The sequence below is a fragment of the Aedes aegypti genome, chromosome 2 (assembly GCF_002204515.2).
Source record: "Aedes aegypti strain LVP_AGWG chromosome 2, AaegL5.0 Primary Assembly, whole genome shotgun sequence".
Lineage (NCBI taxonomy): Eukaryota > Metazoa > Arthropoda > Insecta > Diptera > Culicidae > Aedes > Aedes aegypti.
In genome coordinates, this window is record NC_035108.1 from 421,265,453 (window position 1) to 421,291,429 (window position 25,977).

The 25,977-nt window shown below is 34.8% G+C and overlaps 1 protein-coding gene across 2 annotated transcripts in view; it reads right to left on the bottom strand.

Moving 5' to 3' along the window:
- The window catches only part of LOC5579502 (AF4/FMR2 family member 4), a 238,298-nt gene that overhangs the window by 176,403 nt on the left and 35,918 nt on the right, over positions 1-25,977 (bottom strand). For both annotated transcript variants that reach the window (XM_021847476.1, XM_021847477.1), the window contains exon 2: positions 15,122-15,599. In XM_021847476.1, the coding sequence (XP_021703168.1) occupies positions 15,122-15,599 (478 nt within the window). The remainder of the gene's footprint in view (positions 1-15,121; positions 15,600-25,977) is intronic.

Sequence of the window (25,977 nt, forward strand, 5' to 3'; positions counted from 1 at the left end):
GTTTCGCGTAAGTGTCTCTGCTTACGGGTCCGCCACACCCCATTTTGGCCCTTCATATAATGGTATGTTGAATTCAGATTGATAATGAAAATTGACTGTACTGTTAAGTGGAACCGCATGCAGAGCAAGACTCAAGCTAGGATGGTGGCTACCTACATACATACATACATACATACATTAGAATATCAAATACTAGATCTTAGTATTCGTAGGTTTGTAAGGAAACATAATGATTTTTCCTTCTGGTCAAAAACATACACGAACTTATAGAGCTACCGACCAATTTCCGACAGCAGATTATCAACTACACGTATGGCAGCATTTATCGAAGAATTGTTTATATTTATTTGTTTTATATTATATTGTATTGTATTGTATTATATAACATATCATATTGTGGCTCATTCATAAATTTGATACCGCCGGTGAGTGAGTGTCCTTAAGATGTTACAGCTTCTACGAAATTCGAAAAATATTCATACAAAATGAGTTACGAGGGGGTGCGTGGGCGTCAAAGATGATCATGTTTAGCGTTGTGAAATTTGTTAATGAACCCTTATATTATATTACATTGTATTACAATCAATTCTCCTTTACTCGATGCTTCGTATATTAATATCGAGTTAGAGAACCAGAGCAAAAGTTAGTTTTGATGACTAACTCGATAATCCTTTGGATCGCAGTAGCACTGGTTCTATGTTCTGTAACTCGATGGTCCCTTCAATATCGAGCTATGGAGAGTTTACTGTAGATTAGGGTGCGGCTTGTTTTTCAGGGGTTCTCAGAGACAGGGGTTCGTGTGGTCTACTGAATTCTGATCACAATGAAGGAGAAACCTCGGAATATGAGCCAAAAGTATTGACATTTTGAGGTGGCGCAAGCGTCTTGAAGGTGAATTTTCGAGTTTTGAAGGGTGACCTTCATTGAAGTAAACATAGCTTTGTAGTTTTCCAACAGATTTTGAAGTTTTTAGCATGGATGCCTTCGGGGTTGAAATTGTAAGGGCTTGGTAGAGCATCGGATTTGTCTGGAGTCAGAGCTAGTCTTAGTTAAAAGTACTTTTGTCCAGATTTTTCCTCATTTTACTAAGAAAATCATTTTTCTTTGACCATGACTTCATGATTACTCAATCGATTCCGAATCTTTTTTCATGTTTTTGAAGCGGATTTATTTGTTTTTAGATTTTTCAAAAAAAAAAAGGTTTTGACTTGGTTATTAGGCGGGGCTTATCCAAGAACGTGATTTTTGAATGAAAAAATCAAATTTTTATTGATTATTTAAGTGTTTTTCGCCGGAAATTGCATTTTTTCTATTAAACTTCAATTTATAAAGCCTCTTGTCTTAATTACGAGTTAAATAGTGCATATATATTTATAAATACACAAACATATTTTTGTTGCAGAATTATTAAAAAATTGTTGCAAAGTCATTCACAAAGGTTAAACAAATGAGAAAAACCAGATTCAGCTTTGGAGATAATATTTAACTGGCATTTTTCGTTAAAAGTCATGTTTTTGTTCAGTTTTTGCTAAAAGACTTGGTCCAAATTTTTTTTTTTTTTTTTGTTTTTTTTTTTTTTTTTTTCTTTTTTGTTGAAATGTGATGTATGAAAAGTTTGCTATTGGTGCTGAAGGTTTCAGGATCGGTTGAGGAATAGCAGAGTTGTGTTTGCTTCACTGAGGGACATTTTTCATAGCCTGAGGGTTTACCTTCAAGACGTTTGCGCCGCCTCTGAGTTTTAATATTTTTGGCTCAGATTTTGGATTTCTCTTTTAGCGTGATTAGAGTTCGGTAGAGCATACGAATTTTTGGTTTTGAGAGCTTTTGAAAACTAAGCCGCACCCTACTGTAGATTCTATTATATTATGTTATGTTATATTATAAAAGCGGCTGACAAAATCGGATCTTTACAGTATATTAAATTGCATACATGTTTTTCTCACTCTTTGGATAAAAGTAAACAATGCAAAAGTTATGTTGTCACATAGTAAACTCTACGCTAGTCTATGCAAGGGTCTCCACAAAATTTTAAATGTGTTTTCCTTGTTTTTTAACTCTTTCAGTGAATTTCAGCAATTTTCTGCCATACGTTAAGTCGGAATCCTAGATGATGTACAGACCGAGCAAATCATTCAAATCTGTTAATCTGTTAATCTGTTGTAAATTATTTTAATTTTTTTTTAGTTAACCCGGGGAGAATGAAACTGTTTGATAAAATGTTCGATTTGAAATTCCACGTCCTCCATATAATTTAATCTGACTTTAATATCAAATAGTGACAAACAAACATTATTTCATTGTATTGTATATAAAAATTGTAGTGTGATGATGTATAATTTATGGTTTTATATATACTGTTTTATTTCGGTACATTATTGCAAAATTATTATATTTTTTTATTTTATATTGTTTAATTATTTCATATTATGTCATGTATTGTTTTATTTCACATTTATTGAACTATATTACAGCATATTTTGTTAACTATTTGCTTTAATTCGTATTCTTTATGAATAATTACTGTATGATTCATTATAGCTGTTAAATATAAGTTATTTTGTGATATTCATTTTTTTTATAGCAGTCGATTCCCTAGGTACATGAACATTATAAAAATATATGCTACTACGCAACCAAAAGATAAATTCAACCGCTTTACTTTTCAGAAAAAAAAAACAAGCCGGACTTTTTCGAAAACATTTATTTATACTATCGTTATTCGCAGAATGTCGAGCTGCAGCTGAGAACCACGCATCTGAAGCGTTACATAATTTCAGGGGAGCGCCATATCACATTTCATATATGAAACAAAAAGTTATTATTAAACATTCATTATTTAATATGTACTGTAATATTTCACAGAGAAAGGGCATCCATAAAAACAGGGCTAGAGGCTCTGAAAGAAATCGATAAACGGTAGTTTTGTTTAGATTAGTTAAAAATAATTACCACATATATATATATATATATATATATATATATATATATATATATATATATATATATATATATATATATATATATATATATATATATATATATATATATATATATATGCCTTTATAGCCACTGGCATAGTTTACGGCTACAAATAAATACTTGAGTTCTTATACTTCTTAAAATTGGAATTGGATATCGGTTCTCTGTGATTTTCTTTTTATTTTTATTTTTAGGCCGATACAAATAAGATTTCGACTCTAAACATATGGAAGGTGAAATTTTGTTTTCGATGTATCCGGAGCTTTATTAACAAATCGATGAGTTTTATTTTATTCAAATTATTAGTTATTTTAATCACCCTTCCCTCGACCAGCCTAATATCATCAGTACAACACATATTGAAAAGAAAAATATGTGTTGGCCGATATAATACTGCTTGCACTTAAATTCTGTTTTACTGCGTCATAATTTATTGCTACTACCATTTTATTTTCATATTTTTTACCATATTATTATATATTATAATCTGTTCTATTATATAACATTTAACTATAATTGAATTTACCATGTTTTGGGGTGGGAGGGAGCATCAGGGCATCATTGAAGTTACAACTGGACAATGAAGTGGAGTGCCAATCGGAGTCAGGAGGAAAAGTGTTAGTCGTTCGCGTCTAGTACTTTTCTCTCCAACAGTTGTAAAAGATTTGACGCGCCCTTCTTCAAACAAACCTTTCCGTGGAAAGCTCGACAAGTATTGCAAATTCTAATACTCAATCTGTTGGATCATATGGCTGGAAGGAGATTCTCTATTTCCCGCGGGTTTCGCGTAAGTGTTTCTGCTTACGGGTCCGCCACCCCCCTTTTGGCCCTTCATACAGCGGTATGTTGAATGCAGATTGGTAATAAAATTTGACCTTACTTTTGAGTGGAACCGCATGCAGAGCAAGACTCAAGCAAGGATTGGTGGCTACCTACATACATACATACATATACATAAGGGATCAGCCAAATTTGGCCCAAGAAATATTCATAAATATTCGAATGCTTTGGACAATTTCTTAAAATAACTATCAGGCGTTAGATTTGTAGATATATTTTTTGTGTATTTGCCGATTAGTAATAACTAAACATAGCATTGGCCCTTTTCAAATGTCAGTCTAGATAAATTTTAGAAAAATGCATTTTTCAATATCTAAAATCAGATAAAAAAAGAAAACTGCGAAATTTCATTATAATTAGTTTGTTTAAAGATGTTAAAGTGGCATACATCAAGTGATTTCTATCATATGATCTATCATTCTTCCAAAGGGCGTAACTCAAAATTCTGACTAAGGATTTTTTTCAAATTTAGCCCAGAGGAGTAGAACTATGTCAGTAATCAACTGCAGACAGCCATTTGGATGGCATGTTTTATTTGATAATAATGGTTGTTGGAGCACCTTAAGCTAGTAATACTACTTGAAAATTCGATATATCTCGCATAACTTATGATCTCGCCCTAAAAGCCATTGGTAACCACGTGTGTAGCTCGTTGTTTTTGAGCATTTGAATGGATTTACATATTATTTAACAACGTTATACTGAAGAAAGGATCATTCCCGATCTGCCAGTGGTGTTGGTTTGTTGGCTTATTCATTCATTTGCCCAGAAACAACGAGCTACACACGTAGTTACCAATGGCTTTTAGGGCGTTATCCCAGATTATGCGAGATATAATACAATTATTTTATTAATATGCACATGTCACAATTTATCATGCGAGTTGAAAATTGACAGCTACATATAGAGCATCCGTATTCCATCTTTTTGTACTAAATACATGTATGTTCAACTTTCCTGGGAAGCTTTCTAATTTCCTAATTTGAAAAACTTGTCCTAATTTCCTAAGCTATGACGGAAGATCCCACTTACCCAGGACCCCAGTGCATGATTTTAACTTTATACGATTTGTTAAAAGTGAGCTTAACTTTCGATTAATTCAGAAAATGGTAATGATTTTAACTTCATACGATTTGTTTGAAATAAGCTTAACTTTTGATTCAGACGACCATCTTTGGTGTTCAGATACTATGACTCGTGACTTAACCCTCTAATACCCAATTCTGACTAAGGATTTTTTTCAAATTTAGCCCAGAGGAGTAGAACTATGTCAGTAATCAACTGCAGACAGCCATTTGGATGGCATGTTTTATTTGATAATAATGGTTGTTGGAGCACCTTAAGCTAGTAATACTACTTGAAAATTCGATATATCTCGCATAACTTATGATCTCGCCCTAAAAGCCATTGGTAACCACGTGTGTAGCTCGTTGTTTTTGAGCATTTGAATGGATTTACATATTATTTAACAACGTTATACTGAAGAAAGGATCATTCCCGATCTGCCAGTGGTGTTGGTTTGTTGGCTTATTCATTCATTTGCCCAGAAACAACGAGCTACACACGTAGTTACCAATGGCTTTTAGGGCGTTATCCCAGATTATGCGAGATATAATACAATTATTTTATTAATATGCACATGTCACAATTTATCATGCGAGTTGAAAATTGACAGCTACATATAGAGCATCCGTATTCCCCGCCTTTAGACGGGGTACACTTTGGAATTTTGTGTATTTTTTCATAGCTCGGAAATTAAAATGATTTTATTTTTGGCTTAAACCTTAACTCATAACACGCATATAAGAAAAGTATTTTATGATTTTTGAAACTTATTTGTATTATTAAAAATTGTATGCCTGGGATTCATTTAACGTGTATTATAAAAAATCGTACCTTCTATATTTTTCTACGATCAACCTATCACAGAAGAAGAGCCTGATGGTATTGCAATGATTTCAAATCTGTTTTTCCGTTAGTTACACGGAAAATAAAAAACGTTCCAGAAAAAAATTTAAAAAATCATATTTTCAAAAGTATAGTAAAAACTCAAATTTTTATTATTGTCAAAAATCAGTATTTAGAAGAGGCTTAAAGAAAAAATTTAAAAGGATAGGGATGTTCAAAAATAAAAATAATAAAAATCAAAAACCAAAATTCATAAATTTGCGAAGAAAAATAAATCATTGCCCAAACCGTGTTTAGAATGATTTTAGATAACGAAAAATAAAATTTAGATCGAAAACAAAAATTTGGGTGTTAGAGGGTTAAGAATTGCAGATTATCACATTTGAACGAAATGAATTTAAATATAATTCTGAAGATTACGAACCATTGTATGGTAACGAAATAACATCAAGAAAACAAAAATTGGTAGTAGTAGTATTTCATTCCCAGGTAGAAGCCAAATTGCATTATGTTTTCTTAAAAGAAAAGGAAATGGCCCAGGGCCGGATTAGAAATTATCTTAAGAATATCCGTAAGGATTATTATTCCTGACCAAGGTTAAACGAGCGGAAGAGTGCGAAGCAGACTTCACATAAGTAAACTAGTAACCTACGATCAACACTACGGAAGGTAAATGCATTCCTAATACGGTGGTAGAACTCATTTAAGATTTTGTAGTCAACCGTTCGACGCAGTAGTTCACAGTAGAACAATTGCAACAGGCCATCATCTACAAGAAGAAAGAGACGTCTTCATACAACATTAATAATAGAAATAACAATGGGTTGCCTACGATTATACTCGATTGATGCCGTGGAAGAACATGTGGCCCCTTATATATGGTAACTTTTACAGGTATATATTGTAGGTAGATTATATATTCATGCATATAGTCTTGTGCTAGCAAAATTATACGGTTAGCAGGTAAAAGTACCTATAACAATGTATAAGTATTGAAAGTCGATTTTTTTTTGTTCTATGAAACTTGGATTTCTTAGACTTTATTATTGTGTCTTTCAAGGATTTTGATCAAGAGGTCAGTAATTATGTTCCAAATACGTATAATAATCAATAAAAATAAACCATCTAACCGCCAAATTTTCATTTTTGATCTAAGTATTATTTTTTGCTATCTAAAATCGATCTAAGCATGCTTTGAGTATTGATTTATGAATTTTGATTTTTTAACATCCCTATCCCATTTTATTTTTTGTTGGAGCCTCTTCTGATTACCGTAATTCGGGGCGTAGTTGATCAGTGGGGAGAAGTTGATCATTGGCGTACCCACATGTATAAACTGCCAAGAGAGCTATGATTCGATTTCAATCAGCACAATTTCTGTGACATCGTATTACCTGATGGCAGCTCTTAATGTTCCTTAGTTCAGTTTGATATTCAAGATTATTATACCATGGAAAAACTGATTTTTTATGAAATGTTTGATGAACTGTTGAAGGGTTTTTCTCCAAACAATCGACTGTTGACAAGGCTATATAAAGACACCATTTAAATAAACTGTTTTATACATTCCAGATATGTTCTATGAATCCAGTTTTGAATATGTTTAGAGGATAAACAATCATTTTCTGTGTAAAAAATGTATATTTTTGTGCCCGAGTTGCTAATTTCAAAGAAAATTGCATACCTTTAGGCGTTTAATGTAGTGTGTTCTGTAATTTACAACATTCAAATTTAAAATTGACCGATAAATCATCAAGTTGTAAGATTTTTGAGACTTGATCCAGATTCAGTGACCCTAAATTTAGTGAAAAGCATATCTCTTTATTTTAGGAAACTTATCGCAATAATTGATCAACTTCACCCGGAATCAAAACTCCACTTTTTGATTTTTTTTAAATGTTTTTGTTATTAAGTGAACATTTCGTCAAAATTTCGTTTGTATAATTCGGTAGACATCCAACCAGTACATGTTTTAAAAATATTTTGATAGCAATACATGTATTCTACTAGGAGTTACAGAACAGAATCGCTCAAAAGTGATCAACTTCACCCCATTTTAGGTACCGTAAAACGGGGTAACTTTGATAGTTTTTTCGAAGAAAACTTAAATATTTATGCATGCTGTTTCAAAGAACTATAATTTATATTTTTAAAACAAGTACTGGCATCCTACCTATCGATTGCTGTTGATAGATTGCCAAAAGATTTATTTTGAATGGATGTATAATTTTTCATATAATCGAAAGTCGGTTTTCTGTTTTGGGGTAACTTTGATAATGGAGTATACATCGAACAAAATTGAATGAATAACGAACATTTGTAGGGCATTGCACACCTATAGGCGTTTAACGTTATATGGAAATTTCTGACTTAGATTACAAAAATGGCCCCAGTTTGTGAAAATGCTTTTCGCTAAGAGATTTGAGACAGTATTCAAGTTCTATGATAACTAGGCTGCCAAATATAAGTGGCCAACTATTCAAAAGTACATCAAATAGTGATCGTAGAACAGATTGTTTGTAAGCGTTTCAAAAATGCTAAAATTGCGTCAATTTTTAATATTCGTGTAAAAAGCCTCAAATGGTCTCGATTCAAATGAAAGCAGCTTTTATATGGAGTGTCATACTAATATTCTTCAGTTTTGCATTCGTTTTGCTTAACCTATTAACAAAAATTATGATATTTCGTTTAGTATGTGGTGGGTTACGTACTATCAAAGTTACCCGCATTATCAAAGATACCCCGTTTTACGGTACCTATTTTTGACAAAAATAAAATTTGGGGACGGACCTGGTGTAGTGGTTAGAACACTCGCCTCTCACGCCGAGGACCTGGGATCGAATCCCATCCCCGACATAGTCACTTATGACGTAAAAAGTTATAGTGACGACTTCCTTCGGAAGGGAAGTAAGGCCGTTGGTCCCGAGATGAACTAGCTCAGGGCTAAAAATCTCGTTAATAAAGTCAAATCAATCAATCAATCCAAAATAAAATTTAAGACTTTTGACAAAAAATATTTGTTTTACTTTTGAGAACATGATTTTTTTGATAATAAATCTTCGAGCTGTTTAGTAGAATACCTATAAGTAGATGAAAAACCCGGATTTAGTACTATACCATTTAATTCCACAAGAGTTTGTATCCTTTGACAGATACGCGTATTTCGACCTCAACTGTAAGGCCGTCTTCAATGTCGTGTACTAGACTCGACTTGTCTAATACACGACACTGAAGACGGCCTTACAGTTGAGGTCGAAATACGCGTATCTGTCAAAGAATACAAACTCTAGTGGAATTAAATGGTATAGTACTAAATTCGGTTTTTTCATCTACTTATGATTTTTTTTATTTTCTGAAATATATTTTATTTTGCGTGTAGCCAATGAAAAAAAGTGTTTATGAGTTTTGTGATACAAATTTGACAAGTTTTTAGACCAACTTTTTAATAGTTGCTTGTATTGAAAAATGAGTTTTTTTGCTAATGTCGCATGTAGGCCACTTATGCAAAAAAAAACATTATTAATATTAGAACTAACATAGTAATTATCCCCTACACATTTAATAATCTTTAGCTGTTATTGAAGGAAAATTGTCATATATATTTAAAAAAATATCAATAAGCCCTAAATCACAAAGTGTAAATATGTGCAGCTATACGATCCTTTAGTGTACATCTTAAAATCCCCAACGTAGAACTTGTGTTTGCACCGAGTTTCTTCCCTTCTTCAAAGGAACTACAAACGATCTTGATCTAGTACTACACGAATATCTTCAAATTAGTGTTTACTATGGAATAAAGAACCTACGTTTTTTATTATTGGTCTGATCCCATAGTCGGTTCTGTAATAGGTTGATGTAAAAATATAAGCACGAATTACACTTCAAATAAGAATCAATCGTAGGTTATATGTAAAAAAATTCCAAGCAAGTTTTTTAAATATGAAAATATTGTAAAAGCCAGTTCTTTTATTATATTAATATTTTTGATGAGGTATTAAGAAACATCGCACACAGAATGACGTGCCTAAAACAAGAGTTAACTCTTGTTAGCCATAGTATCAAGTTAAGTCCCCAAATGCCACAACGTATTGCAAGGAAAGCTGAAGAAGATTACGGATTCGTTCAAAGCCACTACGTGAAATTGAACAAACGGAGAACAAAGTGCTACATTCAAAATTGGCTCAGGAATATTCGGTAGGATTATGAGTGCACAGCAGACAGACCAAACAGGAATATGGCAGGAGTATGCACAAATGTAATAAAATCTATGTAGGACAAACAAAACGAAATTCTATAAATTAGATTCAAAGAAAATATTGCAGAAGTTAAAAATACGTCAAAGACAAGCAATTAGAGCGAAATGAAAAAGTACAAGGTACTTAAAACTAAAATGCTAGGCAATAATAGAAATTAAAATGGATTATCTCAGATTGATTTCGAGTGATGCTATGGAAAAGCATGCGCTACCTTATATATGCTAAATTTTACAGGTGCAAATTGTAGGTAGATTGCTTGGTCATGTTCTGGTGTTCGTGTATTCGACCCAGAGGAAAATTGTATGGTTAGTAGATAAACGTACCTAGTGAAAAAACATTTGAAATTTGTCTTTGTTCTAGGTATGAAGCTTCAATTCATCAAGACAAAACTGTTGAGTCCTACAGAGGAAACCAAAAGCTTTTGACACGAAGTTTGGGATTTTAGATTCAAATCTTTGAAATTTGAACATAAAAAAACTGTAAACTACGTCAAGTAGAATATATAACGACAACCGATCTGGTAATGTGAGTCAAATACGTGATCTAGTCCTTCAATACTCAGAAACATAGAAGGACGCTGCATTTCTGTCTAAAAGGAAAGCTTTAGTCATAGGATGAGCCCCTAAATTCCACAACGTATTGCAAGGAAAGCTGAAGAAGATATTACGGATTCGATCAAATGCTACTAAACGAAATTGGACAAACTGATGTCGAAGTGCTATTTTCTACATTTAAAATTGGCTCAGAAATATCCGGAAAGATTTCCATTAGCAGGCAGAGAGTAAAGACTACACAGAAAGATGCAATTGCATTACGACTTCATACAAGACAAGAAAATGATTGAAAACTTATGACTACCAAGTGGATGGAGCAGAATATTTTCATCGGTCTGAAGAGCACACGTGGACGTGGCATTTCTGAAGAAATGTCTAACTGAAATCGAGTCTATTACACGATGGCCTTACAGTTGAGGTCGAAATACACATATCTGTCAGAGGATACAAACTCTAGTGGAAATAAATGGTATAGGATTGAATTCGCTTCATCTATTTATAGGTATTCCACTAAACAGCTCTAAGATCTAAAAGAAATGCTAACACTCGGCAATAATAGAAATTTCAATAGTTTATCTGAGTTTAGATTCGATTGAGGCTATGGAAAAACATCTCCTCCCTTATATATGCTAAAATTTACAGGTAATGACTGTAGGTAGATTATATGGTCATGTTCTGATGTTCGTGCACTCGGCTCAGGGGAAAATGTTATGGTTACAAAATAAATGTAACGAGATTTATTTCATCAAGGTAAGACTTTTGGTCCTGTAGAGGAAATCAAAATATGTTAACAGAAGTTTGGGATTTTAGATGTAACTTTTAATCTTTTAATTTTAAACCCTAGAAACACTATGAAGCAATTTTTAAAATCATCTTTAGAGGTTTTTAGCATATCTGGAGACGCAGTGTCAACTCATATTTTGTTGAAAATAAAACTTTAATTAATAATTTCGTGTTCAGCAGAGTAAACCAAAAGCTTTTGACACGATATTTGGGATTTTAATTTTAAATAGTTTAATTTTGAAGCATAGAAAAACATATATTAAAAAGGTTCGGTAAAAAAATGTCAGCTGGCAACACTGTTGCCATTTTTATTGTCGATTGTGTAATTCTTAAACAGCCCAAAGTACCTTAAAATTGCAAGGTAAGGTATTTTGTTGACTTTGCAATTTTAAGGTATTTTGGGCTGTTTAAGAATTACACAATCGACAATAAAAATGGCAACAGTGTTGCCAGCTGACATGTTTTTTATTGAACTTTATTAATACATGTTTTTCTATGCTTCAAAATTAAATGATTTGAAATTAAAATCCCAAATTAGCTTTTGCTTGAGATTTTGTATGAAAAATTCGGTCTTTTCCATATTGGCTCAAAACATTTTGGAAAGTCAATTTTTTGGCGATTTTTATCTTCGTTCTAGGTACGAAACTTGGGTACTTGGGAAACTTGGGAAAATTTCCTTTACGAAAAGATTCTCGACCAGTGGGATTCGAACCCACGACCCTCAGCATGGTCATGCTGAAAAGCTGCGCTACGCCTATCTGGACCCCTTAACTCTTAACTATGCATGCATATGTAAATTTTTCTTCGCTTGACATACAATTTGGTAAAGCTGGTTGCAAAATGATTTTACTTTGGAAAAGTTTAGTCGTGTAGTCGGCCCAGAGAAAAATTGTATAATTATCAGAAAAAACGCACCTAACCAAATGATGAAACATTGCCATTTGAAATTTGTATTTGTTCTAGGTATGAAGTTTTAATTCATTTAAGCAAAACTTTTGTGTACTGTAGAGGAATCCAAAAGTTTTTGACATTAAGTTTGAATTATAGAAAAACTGGTAAGCAGTTTTCAAAATCATTTTTAGTGTGTTTTAGACCCACTGGAGACACTGGCAACCCATATTTAGCTGAAGAAGATGTTTTGCCTATTAAAATAACGACTGATTTGTAAAACATATATTAACAATGTTCTGTAGAAAAATATTATCTGCCAACACTTCTGACAGTTTTATTATATATCTTTTTAATTCTTATATAGCTCAAAATATCTTAACATTCCAGTGAGCCATAAACTTATGCTTGAGATTCTGTATGGAAAATTCAGCCTTTACTACTTCAAACCGCTATATCTCGGGATGGACTCAAACACTTCTAGAAGTTGATGCTCGCATTTAAAGTTTTAAAATTGAAATTTGGAATTTGTGGCCATCAGATTTGGGATGAGCCATATAATAAAAAATAGCTTTTTTTTTTAAGGCACTCTGTGCTTGAGGCCACTACTGTGCCGGAATCATTTGATCTGTATCTTCTTTACCGATACAGATCTATTTTTAGCTAATCTATATTTACATCTTCTTTCACTCTCTCCTACTCTTTTACTCTCACACCGAGCAGGTAGGAGAGAGAGCTCTGCTGTTAGTGAGGCTAGCTGCCTGCGAAGAGGGTCAGTTTGTCTCAGTCACCATCTGATACTGACGGAGGATGGATGTGCTCCCCAAAGCACAGTCCTCCGTGAAGCGACTTCTGGTGGCTGGACGGGTTTTTTGTGGAGGGGCTGAGAATCGAATCCATGACCTTCCGCTTATGAAGCGAAAGCGTAACCTCAAGACTACAAACCCCCCTAAAAAAAAAAAAATATATATATATATAAATATATATATATATATATATATATATATATATATATATATATATATATATATATATATATATATATATAAATATATATATATATATATATATATATATATATATATATATATATATATATATATATATATATATATATATATATATATATATATATATATATATAAATATATATATATATATATATATAAATATATATATATATATATATATATATATATATATAAATATATATATATATATATATAAATATATATATATATATATATATATATATATATATATATATATATATATAAATATATATATATATATAAATATATATATATATATATATATATATATATATATATATATATATATATATATATATATATATATATATATTTTTTTTTTTTTTTTTTTTTTTAGGGGGGTTTGTAGTCTTGAGGTTACGCTTTCGCTTCATAAGCGGAAGGTCATGGATTCGATTCTCAGCCCCTCCACAAAAAACCCGTCCAGCCACCAGAAGTCGCTTCACGGAGGACTGTGCTTTGGGGAGCACATCCATCCTCCGTCAGTATCAGATGGTGACTGAGACAAACTGACCCTCTTCGCAGGCAGCTAGCCTCACTAACAGCAGAGCTCTCTCTCCTACCTGCTCGGTGTGAGAGTAAAGAAGATGTAAATATAGATTAGCTAAAAATAGATCTGTATCGGTAAAGAAGATACAGATCAAATGATTCCGGCACAGTAGTGGCCTCAAGCACAGAGTGCCTTAAAAAAAAAAGCTATTTTTTATTATATGGCTCATCCCAAATCTGATGGCCACAAATTCCAAATTTCAATTTTAAAACTTTAAATGCGAGCATCAACTTCTAGAAGTGTTTGAGTCCATCCCGAGATATAGCGGTTTGAAGTAGTAAAGGCTGAATTTTCCATACAGAATCTCAAGCATAAGTTTATGGCTCACTGGAATGTTAAGATATTTTGAGCTATATAAGAATTAAAAAGATATATAATAAAACTGTCAGAAGTGTTGGCAGATAATATTTTTCTACAGAACATTGTTAATATATGTTTTACAAATCAGTCGTTATTTTAATAGGCAAAACATCTTCTTCAGCTAAATATGGGTTGCCAGTGTCTCCAGTGGGTCTAAAACACACTAAAAATGATTTTGAAAACTGCTTACCAGTTTTTCTATAATTCAAACTTAATGTCAAAAACTTTTGGATTCCTCTACAGTACACAAAAGTTTTGCTTAAATGAATTAAAACTTCATACCTAGAACAAATACAAATAGATCAATATATATATATATATATATATATATATATATATATATATATATATATATATATATATATATATATATATATATATATATATATATATATATATATATATATATATATATTTAATACATTGAAAAAAAAACGGACTTGCTATCCCGGCAAAAAGTTTACTTTTCCCTCGCACGACCACCGGAGTTCAGAACGAATAGGCAGCATCCATTTATTAGGTGACGCTAAAATTTAAAATGTTTCACCCCTCCTCCACCGTAACATTTTTTTTGTTTGAAAATTTTCAAAAATTTATATGTATCGTAACGCGCATTAGTACTGATGTTTGGCCAAACATCGGAAATATAGCTTTATCCTCGGCCAGCTGTTCAATTTACCCCAAAAAACTACAGAATATTCGGGATTTATCATAAGCAACGAGAACATTACAAACTAGGAGGTACGTTCGGTAATAAGGATCCTGTATAATAATGCCTGTTGCTTCTAGAGACCGAGAATACCTCTGCATCTCCACAATCACCACAGGGAGGGTGTCAATTAGTGAGAGAGTTTACACTAGGTTGCAATTCCATAAATTGTAGATTGAACACAAAATGAACTTCAACACAAACATTTTATGACCCAAAGTACAAATCCAATCAAAACATACCATTTCTCTCCGCAAGATCGCCAGCTGGGTGTCGAGGGTAGTTGGCTTCCGAATGCTGCTGCTGCCGCCGCCGCCGCCTCCGTTGCCACTGCTGGAACCACTATTTGGCGTTGCCGCGACACTGTTTCCGCTGCTGATGGTGCTGACTGGCGATTGGCCCCGCTGCGAAACCAACGATGCCATACTGACACTTTGCAGGTTGACCCCGATCGGGATGAACGGATTCGTCGGATGGTGATTAAGGGATGGAGGAAGTTGTTGCTGCGATTGCTGTTGAAGCATTTGCTGGGAGGGTGGTGGATTTGGTTGATGCTGTGGAGGCTGCAGCAGATGCTGATGATGAGATGACTGATGGTGATGCTGCTGCTGTTGAAGGAGATGGTGGTGCTGCTGATGGACTTGAAGCTGTTGACCGGCCAGATCGAAACCACTGAGACTCTTTGGTAGCGGGGGCAGTCCCGGTAGGGACATCGTGATGCTGCAAAAAAGGAAAAATAAGAAAGTAATTAATCTAATGGTCTGAAGCAGGGTTGGTAGCGAAAATTAACGCTAAAAATTGTTTAGTGACCAGATTTTTGAATTACAAAAGTGCCTAAAAATTACACAAAAGTTAAAACGTAGGTAATTCGTTTAATTTTAGTTCAATTGCAAAACAAAATGAGATCATCTACTGCAGATTGTAGCAATTGGAAGCAAATTTGAAAATGTTTACTCTATTGTACTGCCAACATTTTCTGACCAATTTTATATCTTTTTCAAATTCAAGATAGAAGAAATATGTTGAAGTTGATAGGAATTTAAAAGTTAGTCTAGAATAATTATAAACATCCAGTCAATCATATTATACATTAGAATCTTAAAAAACGATCTTGCAAAACTAACGCTTCTGCTGAAATGTACCAATATTTTGTGTAGCTAGATCAATACGACGAAAAAATGAGATATTTGACCATTATTCCAAGAAACATTCAAATTCCAATAAAAAATGAGTACCACGAAATATTCACATAAGGCATTGAAGCTTTAAACCTGAAGTTTTATAATCATGAACTTCCTTCTTCTTCTTTTTCTTCTTCTTCTTCTTGGCATAACGTCCTCACTGGGACAGCGCCTGCTTCTTAGCTTAGTGTTCTTATGAGCACTTCCACAGTTATTAACTGAGAGCTTTCTTTGTAGAAGTTGCCATTTTCGCATTCGTATATCGTGTGGCAGGTACGATGATTCCACTACGAAAAGATCATGGACTGACCGGGAATCGAACCCAGACACCTTCAGCATGGTTTTGCTTTGTAGCCACGGACTCTAATCACTCGGCTGAGGAAGGCCCCACAATAATTAACATACATTATATTAATAATAGCTTTGTTAGAAATCATCATAAATTATGGAGAACTTTGTTTGGCTGTTGTTGTCGAAAAGTGAGATTTTAGCAGACATGTCATCAAAAAAGTGACTCGCTCCCAACCCTGCCGACTGGATGTGCTAAGCGAAAGCTGCTGCAATCATGAAAATAGTAATCCAATACAGATTCAACGATGGAGCGCAGGCCTACTTCTGCGATTCTCCACTAAAAAGATAATAACCAATCGCAATCATAGAGATCCCGCTAGGCCGATACCTACTTGACCCGCCTGAAACCTCTTCAGAAAAAGAGCAATAAAACGGTCCACTTTTCTCCCCATTAAACGGCGCGAATGACTTGTAATTAAATCGACAAACAATTCCTCCTCGCTTCGAATTACAAAACAGTTTTCACACGACGGAGACGAGAGCAGCAGCTCGAAGCTCCAAGGCCACCAACCGAAGGAAGCTACGCGCAAAAAAGACGCTTTTTCCGATTTGCACCCATTTCTTCGCGGTGGTCGTTGAATCGATTGCGAACGTCGCACTATGGGCGATCAGATAGACAAAAATCGACAAAAATACGCGTTTCGATAGAATATTCTTGATCATCATTCAAAAGTAGATACATCATCTATCAAGAAAATTATCAGAGCAGGATCTTTTGTAATTTTTCTGATAGCTAGAAAATTAGAGAATTCAATTGGTGAGTATTTTGAGTTTTGTTTATATACAAACACGTCGGAGCACCTCAGGAACATAACCATGAGAAAATTTTCAAAATGCCATAGCCCGATCCCAAGCCATCTTTTGACATACATACACCATTCAATTTTTATTTATATAGAAGACAAAAGATAGATATCGAATTTGGCCGATAATTTTGGCCGCTAGACTAAACCAAACCTACCCATAGTGCGTCTCCACGGAATGCGTACATCCCGACCAACCGCATCATGGCGCAAAGGAAGCTGCTTCTTCACTCCGAATGACCCACATCAGAAACATCAGTGCTACGAGTACGTTGCTCTTGAGCCTTTTACCTAAGTACTCTCCGCGTCAAACTCAACCGGGTTAACGAACGACCCTTGTTCACGATTGAACCTTCTTCACGTCAGTCTGCTCTCTTCAACCAAACTCAATTTGGTAAGCGCAACAAGGTTCTGTACTACCTTCAATGGCGCCGGTTTAAGAGTACCTACCGACCGATCGATGTTGAAATGCCTGTCGAATCGATGCGAAAAATTGTGTGTGTGTGTTTTTTATGGGAAACCGGCAAAGTACTCCAACGAGCGATCATGTCCATCGGCCTCCACCGAAAACATGGACATACATGAAGAAATGCAGGTTCGGCCCGGCAATCAGTCAGTTTAGTCAGTTAGTCAGTCAGTCGGTAAGCGGAGTTTATCGTTATACAATTTGTTGATTTCTTTATAACGATTGAATTGCTGATGTTAAGCTTGGTTAGATATGGTTGCGGTGCCGGTGTGTATTATGATACCCATTGGGCCAATAAACTGATGCTAAGCGAACTTTTAACACACATTTTGTACGGATCGTTAGACGATTGATGTACTTTTGTGTTTATAATTTTTAATATACAGTGGATGGTTTCGGTACGATGTGTTCATTCCAACGGGTTTCAGTATAGTGAACTCATTGGATTCGGAGAGCAAAATTTCTCAGACGACCTTGAATCAATACGATTGAACAAGAACAAGAGTGCTGGCCAAGAATTTTCACACCATTTTGCACACAATCTATCGTTGCTTTTATCAATCACACAATCTATCGTCACTTATATCAATCTTGCCGAGTAAGCTGTTCCCGTTCGTAACTACGCCTCTTAAAACCCATGAAAAGGTATGTATCTGGTACCTATTCACGGCAGTTCAAAAGGATTTACTGCAAATTCAAGATCTGGCCTGCTGTCGATCGGCAGTCAATGATAAATAGATAAATTCTTGCGAACAGGTGTCAGACGACGGAAGATGATCTTGGGTAACATTTGGTAGGTCGTATCCAGAGTGCCACCATTACCAGCTACTCAATTGTTCTTGAATAGCTGAAAGGCATCCTGAATTTCCTTCAAAGTGGGGATTGGTTGATTTTAGAGTGTCAATCCCGGGACATCCCGGGACAAAAAAACCCCGGGATTTGAGGAATCTCGGGATTTCCCGTTTCCCAGGATATAAGATGTGACATCCCGGGAACACCGGGTTCCTCGAAAAGAACGTAAATGTTGAAGAAAACCACTAAATTTTATTGCAAAACAATGATAATTTTCCTCACACTCATGTTTTATTCGATAAAATAGAAAAGCATCATAGAGAAAAGTGAATCAAATGAATATTAATATGATTACTAGACCAAATCTCGCATAACTTATGATCTCGCCCTAAAGTCATTGGTAATCGAGTATGTAGCTCGTCGTTCTAAAGCAAATGATTGAATCAAGATAATAACTATCACCATTGTGAGATATGACCCGAAAGACCCTATGGTTAAAAGGTCAAAAATAAATAAAACAAACAAACAAAACCATTGTGAGATAGAGAAATATTTTCTTATTATCGTAACATTGTTAAATAACATGCAAATCCATTCGTTCCATGTGAAGCGAGAAATTACCAAATAAGTAAAAAATATTTTTAAATTATCTAGTCTATTTTTGTTTTTCTCCAACAAAGTCGTTTCGATAAGCCTAGGCTGAGAGAGCTAATTTGAAAATACATCTTAATATCTCTCATTGATAACTAGTCCAAGTTAGTTTTTATTTTTGTTTTGTATGTTTTTTTTTTTAATAAAAAAAAAGTCATATACATATATAATACAATATGTTGTAATTCTTTTGCTTCTTATCTCGGAAGTTTTTTTTTCTCTTCATATTTCATTTCGAAAACATTGCATTGATGAAATTTTACATTCTTTTCAACAAAAATACTGGTTTTCTTGAATATCTAAAATATCCCGGGATTTCCCGGGACAAGCATCTATTTTTGTCCCGAATCCCGGGACAAGCAAATCGGTCGGGAAATGGACACTCTAGTTGATTTTTATCATCTGATGACACTCATTCACTGCCTTGACCATTATTGTCTACGCTCTCACAATATTCAAGTGTTCATCAAAGTGCTGCTGCCACCTTTCGATCACCTCACGTTCTTCTGTCAATATTCGTATTGCCTCACATCTCGCAACACGAAGCTTTCACATTGAGCTTCTGATAAAACTTTTATTTATGACATGCCCCTGCTTTTCTTCACACCCCGCTTTTCCTAGGAGGCATTTTTCTCTAGAAAGAGGCGGGTCTCCGGTTTTCGTTTCCATCTATAATGTTCCACAGTCTGCCAAGTACCTGGTTGCAGCACAATCGCCTTGTTTCCCATGATTTATCCTGGCTTCGGTAATGCCGAAGTAGTGCAACATTGAGAACAATGTTTCTTAACCAATGGTCCATGGATCCCTGAGGGCTGTGATGGCTTCTCAGAGGTTCGCACTATAATTTCAGTCGTTGTACCTCGATGGCGACAGCGCAGAATCACGATGTTACTGAGGGAAGTGTAGTGCTCTATCTTCGACGGTCTTGGGCTATACTTCTTCCATTACCCCAAACGTTTATGGTTCTAAAGTCCCCATACTACTCTATATATATATATATACTTGATTTTCGGAAGACCTAACAACTATTATGCAAAAATGAACAATTGGCAAGTGTTGATAAGTCAAAAGGTTCAAGCAGGGTGGCCAGTGAAAAGTCAATATCAAATTCCCGGTTTTCTCCCGGTTTTTTCCCGATATTTCAAAAATATTCCCGGTTCAATTATAATCTATTTTTTACCATTTCAAACGACTTCAAATACGATTTTTTGGTCATACAGCAAAGCATTTCTATTAAAGTTAGATGAAAATCAATTTTTTTGCCCTGCATTATAATTTTGTGGGCCCATTATGTTTCTGCTAAATTCCAGTCTGATCAATGCAACGATATTTTAATGTTTCTAGTAATCGTGAAATTTGTTTTGAAACTTTTTATTGTATAAACGAAGTTTGTATTTTTTTTTCGAAGACCCACACGTCAGTGCTTCCAGGGGACGATTTTCCCACACGAAGGACGAAGGAAGCACCACACTAGATAACGGACTAGCATGCAACGCCCAGTGGCACAGTCGGAAAACATTCCTCACGAAAAGTTTTACGACCTGAAGCGGGAATCGAACCCACACTCCTTGACTCGATGCGCCTAAATGCTTGGTAACTCTAAACACACGGCCACGAAACTCAAGAATGCATCATAGTTTGAATTGTAAAACAAGTTTATCAATTGTCATACATTTCTCGAACAGAAGACACAAGCCTTTAACATCAGAAGAAAATAGCAAGCTTGCAACAAAAATGTTTTTTGAAAAGTTAGGTAAACTTTCCCACAAGTTGATTTCGATAAATGATTGAAGTAATATTATCATAGGCATCCTTATATGTCTTAAAAAATATACCTAAATCAATGAAAATAGAAGTATTATGTAGAGGAATTTTTAGCTTAAATTAAAAGAAAACCAAAAATGCAATTGTCGAGAGCTTTGCGAACATCAAGCTTGCTTAGATAAATGTAATTGATGGCATCCAAATATTGTATTATGTAAAATGAAATTCTTCATAGAATGTTATGAAAAAATCATTATTCACAAGATTCTTCAACATTGAAAGGTTTTAACATTTTATGTAGTTAATTACTGGCTTAAAGAAAGTCGTCGTTTTTATAAAATATTTATCTAATTGGCTTGTTTAGGGGTATCCTGCTTTTAACATATTCTGATTGTACATTAGCCGGAGCCAGAATCCAAAGTTCCACTGAAGAAGAAGAAGAAGACTTACAAAAAACTGTGAATTTTTCATCATTAAACAACCCAATTGGCAACATTTGTATAAAGATTCTGTTTCTACATACTATACCCTGACTTTATTGACAAGGTTGAGATTCGAATGTTGAAGCTTGAGCTTGAGCTTGAGCTTGAGCTTGATTGGCCGCCCGTGGATGCACTCCAGTATCGCCAGATCAGCTGCACTTACACAAGGAACCAACCGAATGACTGCTTGGGACTAACAGGCATCCTCAGTGTATAAGTGCTGGTGATCTTCTATTTTTTTTGGGCAACAATGGCACCTGCCACGTCAGAATGCAGACCAATGAGGGGAAGGGGGAGGAATTGATGATGCATTGAACTGACTCCCACGTAGACCGTATATTCCACTGCATCCACGTCAGTTCATGCGGGAGTGTATGGATTGGGGGAAAGGCATGGCAGAGAGGTTTGCTTTTGTGGTTAGCAGACTGCCTATGTATCAGGCGTAAGAAAGGCGTGCGCGTGGAAGTAGGAAGCGTTAGGGAAACGGTTTCTTGTCCGTCTCTGGTTCTAGCGTTTGCTATGAACGAATAGTATGAGTGGGATATATTTAGAATGGAAGATAGAAGCAAGTGAGAGATATACAACTACAAAGTACGAGGAAAGGGACGGGCCTGGGATTGAACCCATGACCTTCTGCATATGAAGCAGAAGCGGTAGCCATCAGACTACCAACCCCGTCATTATTGACAAGGTTGAGATTCGAATGTTGAAGCTATATTAAAAACCCACTAATCAATTTTATAGGGATTGTGTTGGTTGGAATATTATCTGGTATGCACAATTTTCCCGGTGGTAATTGAAATTCCCGTACATTTCCCGGTTTTCTCCCGGTGAATTGAAATTCCCGGCTTTTTCCCGGTTTTCCCGATTTCCCGGTGCGCTGGTCACCCTGTTCAAGGATAAGGATGGAGGCATGTTGACGGACGAACGTGAAGTGATCGAAAGCTGGAAGCGGCACAATAACGAACACCTGAATGGTACGGAGAATACAGGAATAGATGGTAGAGACAACTCATAGTGCGCAAAAATGACAATGAGGAATACTGACCACCTGCACTGCCCTGAATCGCAAGTCAGCCCCATCTGTAAAAAGTAGGCATTGAGGAAATGGGCTGAAAAGTTTCCAAACTCGTTTTCCATATGAATGTTGAAAAAAATCTGAATAAAACTTTCACAATTTGCTCTCCACTACGATATCTTTCCAAGAATAATATAAAGATCACCAAAACCCGGTTCATTTTGGTGTTACACGGTGAGAAAATCTGCAGTGGGACTGATATGCGATTACTTTTCATTATGGGACAATTTGACTTGCTGTTTTTCCTTAATTTTTCCGAACAAATCATATTATCTCATTAAGGCAGCTGAAATAGCATTGGAAGATATGTTGAAAACTGAATTCAACTCAATTTTGACAAAAATGCAGATGTGACTGACTAGCGATTCACGGCAGTGCAGTTGCTACTCCGTTACTGCAAGAACAGCTGTACTTACACATGGAACCAACAGACGCTACTCAGATTCAGTAGCATCCTCAATGTGTAATAACAACCAATAACGATGCCGGCTGCGTCCGAATGCAGGTCAATTTGGGGATGGGAGGGAAATTTCGACGTGTCACTTGCTTTATGGAAGCCGAGGAGTCCTCTGCACTTCCACAAGAAAACATTGGGAATTTGAATATGGGAAAGGGTGGTTTAAGGGATTTGCTTTGGTAAAAGTTGAAGATGTTCAAGAGTTTTTTTTTTTATTTTAATTTCTTTATTAGTATCATTCCAAACATTACATTCATTATTTCTTATATCTAGGTGTTCTGTGTTATTAGACAACACTATCATCCTAATTTAGTAAAACAAGTCTAAGATTTGTTAATAAAATCTAAAATTTTGTTAATAACATATTACATTTCGTTTGCCGTAGCAGTTCAGATTTTTTACAGGTGAGTTGATTTCACCTGCTTATAAGAGAAAAAAAAACGCTTTGAATATACTTAACCTAACTTAACCTAAACATATAACGCATTAATCGTGGCAATAGAAGATTGTAACGATTTTTGCCTGAAATTATTGATTATTTTATTTGACATTTGTTCCAATGTTTCAACATTGGATATTCTATGTAACTCATTGACTATACCAGGGAGGAAGTCTCAGAATCATTTTCAAAATTTTATTTTGAATTCTCTGCAGAGCTTTCTTCCTGGTATTACAACAGCTAGTCCATATTGGTACGGCATACAACATGGCTGGCCTGAAAATTTGTTTGAATATCAAAAGCTTGTTCTTAAGACAAAGTTTTGATTTTCTATTAATAAGGGGATAGAGACATTTTACATATTTGTTACATTTGGCTTGAATGCCCTCAATGTGATTTTTGAAAGTTAAATTCTTATCTAGCATGAGCCCTAGATACTTAACTTCATCTGACCAATTTATTGGAACCCCTCTCATCGTGACAACATGTCTACTTGAAGGTTTCAAATAAAGAGCTTTTGGTTTATGTGGAAATATTATTAGTTGAGTTTTGGAAGCATTAGGAGAAATCTTCCATTTATGCAAGTATGAAGAAAAAATATCCAAACTTTTTTGCAATCGACTACAGATGACACGCAAGCTTCGTCCTTTGGCGGAGAGGCCTGTGTCATCCGCAAACAAAGATTTTTGACATCCCTGAGGTAACTCAGGTAAGTCAGATGTGAAAATATTGTATAATATTGGTCCCAAAATGCTGCCTTGGGGAACACCAGCTCTTACAGGAAGTCTTTCAGATCTAGAGTTCTGATAATTAACCTGAAGTGTACGATTTGGCAGATAACTTTGAATTATTCTAACAATGTATGTTGGAAAATTAAAGTTTTTCAATTTAACAATCAAACCTTCATGCCAAACACTGTCGAATGCTTTTTCTATGTCTAGAAGAGCAAGACCAGTAGAATAGCCTTCAGATTTGTTGGAACGGATCAAATTTGTTACACGTAAAAGTTGATGAGTGGTCGAATGTCCATGGCGGAATCCGAACTGTTCATTGGCAAAAATTGAATTTTCGTTGATGTGGGCCATCATTCTGTTCAAAATAACCTTTTCAAAAAGTTTACTGATGGAGGAAAGCAAACTGATTGGACGATAGCTAGAAGCTTCTGCAAGATTTTTGTCTGGTTTTAAAATTGGAACAACCTTAGCATTTTTCCATTTGTCAGGAAAATATGCTAATTGAAAACATTTGTTGAATATATCAACTAAAAATGATAAGCTACTTTCTGGAAGTTTCTTGATGAGGATGTAGAAAATTCCATCATCGCCAGGAGCTTTCATATTTTTGATTTTTTTAATAATAGTTCTCACTTCTTCCAAATCAGTCTCCCAGGCATTTTCGAAAACGTTCTCTTGATTGAGAATATTTTCGAACTCCTGAGTAACTTGATTTTCAATTGGACTAGTTAGTCCTAAATTTAAATTGTGCGCACTTTCAAACTGCATAGCAAGTTTTTGAGCTTTTTCGCAATTAGTTAGTAATAATTTGTTTTCCTCTTTCAATGCCGGTATTGGCTTCTGAGGTTTTTTCAAGATTTTAGATAATTTCCAAAAGGGCTTAGAGCCGGGGTCCAATTGAGAAATTTTATTTTCAAAATTTTTGTTTCTTAAATCTGCAAAACGTTTCTTGATTTCTTTCTGCAAATCCTGCCATATAATTTTCATAGCAGGATCACGAGTGCGTTGAAATTGCCTTCTCCTCACGTTTTTAAGACGGATCAAAAGTTTAAGATCATCGTCTATAATCACGGATTCAAATTTGTTAAAGTTTCAAGAGCATTGTCAATATCAATTTTAGTTTCTAAAGAAATGTTAACATCAAGATTAGAGTCAACATACGTTTCATATATATTCCAGTCGGCTCGTAAATAATTGAAAGTGGAGCTGATAGGATTGAGAATCGCTTCATGCGATATTTGAAATGTAACAGGGACATGATCAGAATCAAAATCAGCATGAGTAATTAATTGGCTACAAAGATGACTAGATGAAATTTCCTTGAGCAATTCCATCAGAAATTTCTAGAGGAGTTCTACCGAGAATTTCAAACATTCTTCCAAGAATTTATTCAGAAAATCTACCAAACAATTTGACCAGAACATGTCTAGGAAATATTTTTAAGGAATTCTAGATTCAAGGAGTTTTAAATTCAAGGATTTTGAATAGAAATAGTTTCTTAAAAGTCTTTCACACTTAATTTAGAATGCCGAGTCTCGGCTAATTTTAACCGAGATCCGCACAGGAGTAGTCGGCAAACAAATTTCCTGGGATCTAAGCAAATAAAAGCCGAGTATCAGTAAATCGTGCTTCGTTGCTAAGCAACCGGACAATTTGTTAGCTGAGTCTCGGTTAAAATCGGGAAACCGAGATTCGCACAGCCGAGCTCGTGAAAAAAAATCTAAGTGTGTTGATTGAGAATCTCATCAAGTAATTTCTCCACAATTTAAGTGGATTTTACTATGCATTCTTCAGGCAATTCTGTCTACGGAACAATCAAATTGTTTCCGGAATTCCTGCAGGTATTTGTAGAAATTTCTAGAGATTCTTTTATAAAATATTCTATATTTTTTCTTCAATT